At 45.8% G+C, this 4,000-nt stretch overlaps 1 protein-coding gene across 1 annotated transcript in view; it reads right to left on the bottom strand.

The window, feature by feature from the left end:
* Positions 1–452: 452 nt before the first annotated feature.
* The window catches only part of MRPL44 (mitochondrial ribosomal protein L44), a 6,359-nt gene continuing 2,811 nt past the window's right edge, over positions 453–4,000 (bottom strand). The window contains exons 3-5 of the mRNA XM_009286718.1: positions 3,328–3,796; positions 2,046–2,224; positions 453–789 (exon numbers count right to left, since the gene is read on the bottom strand). Of these exons, the coding sequence (XP_009284993.1) occupies positions 618–789; positions 2,046–2,224; positions 3,328–3,796 (820 nt within the window). The 3' untranslated portion in view covers positions 453–617. The remainder of the gene's footprint in view (positions 790–2,045; positions 2,225–3,327; positions 3,797–4,000) is intronic.

Genomic DNA, 4,000 nt, shown 5'->3' with positions numbered 1-4,000 from the left:
TTAAAAACACATCCTCTTTCAGAGCGTGCTCCAACAACAGAAACCAGTGTGTATGGCAAACAAAATTGTACGCAAGCAGTAAGACCTCAAAAGTGCCATTTGCACTTTTTTTTGTTGTGGTTTTTTTTTTAAATTGCATCACCAACAGCGTCAGTATCATCGACATGACGTTTGGTGTTTTCACAAGGTCAAGGACAAACGAATCCGGATGCAATCCAAAGACCGATGTTGCATACGTAATTCAACTCATCGCGTTAACAATACCCTCAAAACAATCTCCAAGGAAGCATTCACGAAACCTTTCTCTATACAGCGAGATTTTGTCACGCGCTATTAAACGTCATTAAAAACGGTCTCCTGTGATGTATGGAAAAACTTCTCAGCCAAAAGGCAAAAATTCAGAATAAGGGTGCTTTTGTTACGTTTAGGAAAATGAGCAAATACTAAACATCGTGCAAAAGGAAGAGAGACTTTATTTATTTTAATACCGTATTTGATTTGAAAGTTTCGAGCACTGAAGATCAGAAAACCAAACTGAATTTTGGTTTCCTAAATACATCTATATTCAGCATGGGAGCCATTAATTCTTAAGAGAAACCCGAAATGCCTTTTATCATCTAGTTACTGCCGATAGCCTTTTCGGCCGCGGATCCTTCTTTGGGTTTCGAGTAATCCCAAGGTCTCCTGTTCTCTGTATACCCATACAGCTTCCGCAGTGCCACGCGGGCAGCTTCTTCCTCTGCAGCAAGCAGCGTTTCACCAGGACCTTCAGCTATAATCTTCTTATCGCTTGGGGAAAAAAAAATACAAAATTAAAAACATTTTCATCACGAAATCCTGAGCACTACTGTGTATCGTAAATAAGGGCTCCCAGATTCCCCCCCCCCAAATGCCTGTGAATACTGAAGGTAATTTCTGTATACACACAAATGTAAACATTTCCCGTTGGTCTTTCCTGCAAAGATAAGTGACTGTATGTTCAACAATGGAAACTCAGATCAGAAATGTGTCCGTTTCCTGGAAGAACGCTACTCCGTTCATTTAGATTCCTAACGTATCACCGATTCTCTACAGTGTTCAGTTCGCTAGCCCTGTTAAAAAGATGCAAATTCGTTACTCTGGTTAGCTGAAACAAAGAAGCGAAACGCTTCTGTCTTTTCTCCTCCCCTGGTAAGAGAGCATTTTAAAACTCCTTCAAAAGGATTCACAGAGAAGTTCTCTGTGTTACGAAGTACGTACACAGCTCTGTTTCATCAACATCTACGGGCACCGAATAGGAGCAGTTCGTGAAGGGACCCCGGGGATTCCAGAAGAAAAATAATCCGAGTTCCTTTCTTTTATATAAGGTAATAAATCTTAGAAGGCAGTTAAACCAAAGCACGATAAATCAGAACAAGTTAAGGCAATCTTCCCATGCGTTCACCCGCAGCTCATTTAGCAAAGCCACAATGACGTGGGTTTTGGTGGAAGGAGGTCCTGGTCTTGTTCCAGAGGAGCGATGTTACCCCTGGGCAAGAGACCAGGACAAGCACTGACCGCGCCCGAGGCAAGCGCGCCAGGGATGACTGGCGCTTCCTAAGTCTCGTCTGCAGATGCTCCTCTTGCCTGGTTTACAGTGCCCGCGATTTGAAAACTAAAAAGCTGCTCTGGAATGTGAAATAAGCCTCTCTTCTGTCCCACCTCCCTTGACGTCTGTGTCTCTTTACCCTTCCCTAAGCCCTGGATACAGCTGCGGTCCCTCCAAAGCCATTCAGTCACGCTGTTCACAAAGTTCCTACGTCAGGTCACCCAGAACATACACCCAGACTCTTTTTGTGCGCCCGATTTAGACTCTGAAGCCCTTTAGTCAGACTGTCTTTTTATGCATCGTTACCGCAAGCTATGGCCAACGCTTAAATGGCTGATTTTAGATGGAAGTGACTGCAAGGTTTCCTTTCTGTAATAACTTGACGGAAGAGCAGGAGCAGAAAAGTAAAAGACCGTCTTCCCTCCTCCCCTCTCCCCCGGCTTAAATCCATTTCCCTTTAAATTAACATTGCACTAACCAGTACAAGCCAACAAAGTACAGTGGCAGAACTGTGCTGACTCCCAGCTGCCTGGTAATTCGTGGTTCTGGAGAAGGGATATTCCTCTTGGTCAGTTCTTCCACTAGTAAGCCCATAGGATTTACAACTTCCCAGATCTCAAACAGGTCTTTTCCAATCAGTTGGGGAATAAAAAAGTCCTAAACAAGAATATTTAGAAGTTACAATTAATGGGACAGGTAACGACGGCTCTAGCTTCTGGTGTCTCCCAATAAAAATACAGTATGAAGAGGCATTAATACGGCTGACAATAAGCTGCTGAAATGAATGATGAAGCTGCCTCAGTGCTCCATCACAGCTAAGCACGGCTGACCGCTGTTGCCACGCTTGGCAGCCCCGGTCCTGCTTTAGCCACCGACGGGACGTGCGCCTTGGGCCAAGTCAACCGCCCAGACCTAAAGGAGGAACAGCACCGGCCTGAGCGAGGAGTTACAACAACGCCCGGGCGCAGCTCCGAGCACGAGGTAAGCAACTCGGCGCTGCTTCCAAGCGAGAAGTTGTATGTCGGAAGAGTTCCGCAAACAGGTTGAAGGAAACGTGCAAACCCACGGGACTTTCACCTGCTCGGATCCCTCTCTTGCCCGTTAACCGCTCCTCGCTCTTACAGAGGCCTCTCAAGGGTCTTGTATCAGAAATGAGATTTTAACAAACGTTTCTGCATTGCAGAACTAGAAATAAGTGAAAAGGCCGACTGAAAGGACAGTAGCTGCTAGAACTACTTTGTTACGCTGCGTTTTAATTGAACGTTTGTGTGTGAAATCTCTGTAGGTGCTTGCACTCCTACGTGCAAAACCTATGAACTCAGCCCCTGCTTTATATAAAATGTTCCTTTAAAATTGAAGATATATGTGACCTGACATGGAATAACTTTGTTATTTGATAGCATAGTGCATGGAATACAACGCTTTCCCTTAGCAAGGGTCAGCAAATACTAAAATATCACCGTTACAAACCAGAAGTATACCATTTTATATACTTGACCAGCCTGTGCTTCTTAAAGAAAAAAAAGAACGAAAAACCAAAAAACCCAATCCCCCACCCGACCACCACCATCAACCAACAAATCTCATTGTTAAATTGTCCTGTTACAGGTATCGTCAAGCTGCTGCCAATCTCCCTGGATCTCTGGCCATCAGGGTACAAGACAGTATTTAATTTTTTCGCCTTTTTTTTTCCTGTAACTTCTGAGGCCCTTAGATGTTATTGCTGCCAGTACGAAAACACGCGATAAGTAACGGCTTACCCTGACAAAGAGCCCCGTTTTCTCAGGCCCGCTGCTACCGAGCAAGGCTCCTATTACAGCAAAGAACGTCCTCTGCAGCACGTGTGGTGGGACGGGAAACTCTCTGCAAAGCGTCAGGTCCTGTATAGCCAGGTTTTGAGCCACGTGAGAAACAAGTTCCTGGCCGGTCAGAAAATCAACAAGCGCTCCTACGCCCTTTGCAGGTAAACCTGGGTAGGCACCTTCAAAGCACTGCGTCAGGTAAGAACGTGAAAACGACATCCCTCGTTCAGCGAGTTTACTATTATCCTGTAGATTAAGAGCAACCGTTTCTTTGTCCAGCCCAAGTTCTCGGCGTCTTGCCTCTTCGCTTTCAATATAACAAGAATTAACAAACGCGGTCTTGAGAAGATCCAGTGAAAAGTTTTCACGTAGCCGGTGGCTGAAGGCTCGTACCTCTGCCTGGTAATCCCAGTTGGGCTTCTCTGAGCTACAGGCACGGAAAAGAAAACCAGTTCAGAAACAGAAGAGGGAGTTGCCCGTACGGCAAGCAGCGCGCCCTTCAGATGACCGAAAGGAAAGGAAAAAATGGATTGTTTTTGACCGTCAAAAGCAGCGTTTACAAACCCTACCGTCAAGCGCTGCCGGCTTGGCGCATCGCCGTTCGCCTGCCACAGGACGGGCCCCCCGCACC

This window comes from Aptenodytes forsteri, unplaced genomic scaffold (genome assembly GCF_000699145.1).
Source record: "Aptenodytes forsteri isolate BGI_AS27 unplaced genomic scaffold, ASM69914v1 Scaffold184, whole genome shotgun sequence".
Lineage (NCBI taxonomy): Eukaryota > Metazoa > Chordata > Aves > Sphenisciformes > Spheniscidae > Aptenodytes > Aptenodytes forsteri.
The sequence above is the reverse complement of the archived record's forward strand: the minus strand, read 5'-3'. Positions and strand labels throughout refer to the sequence as shown.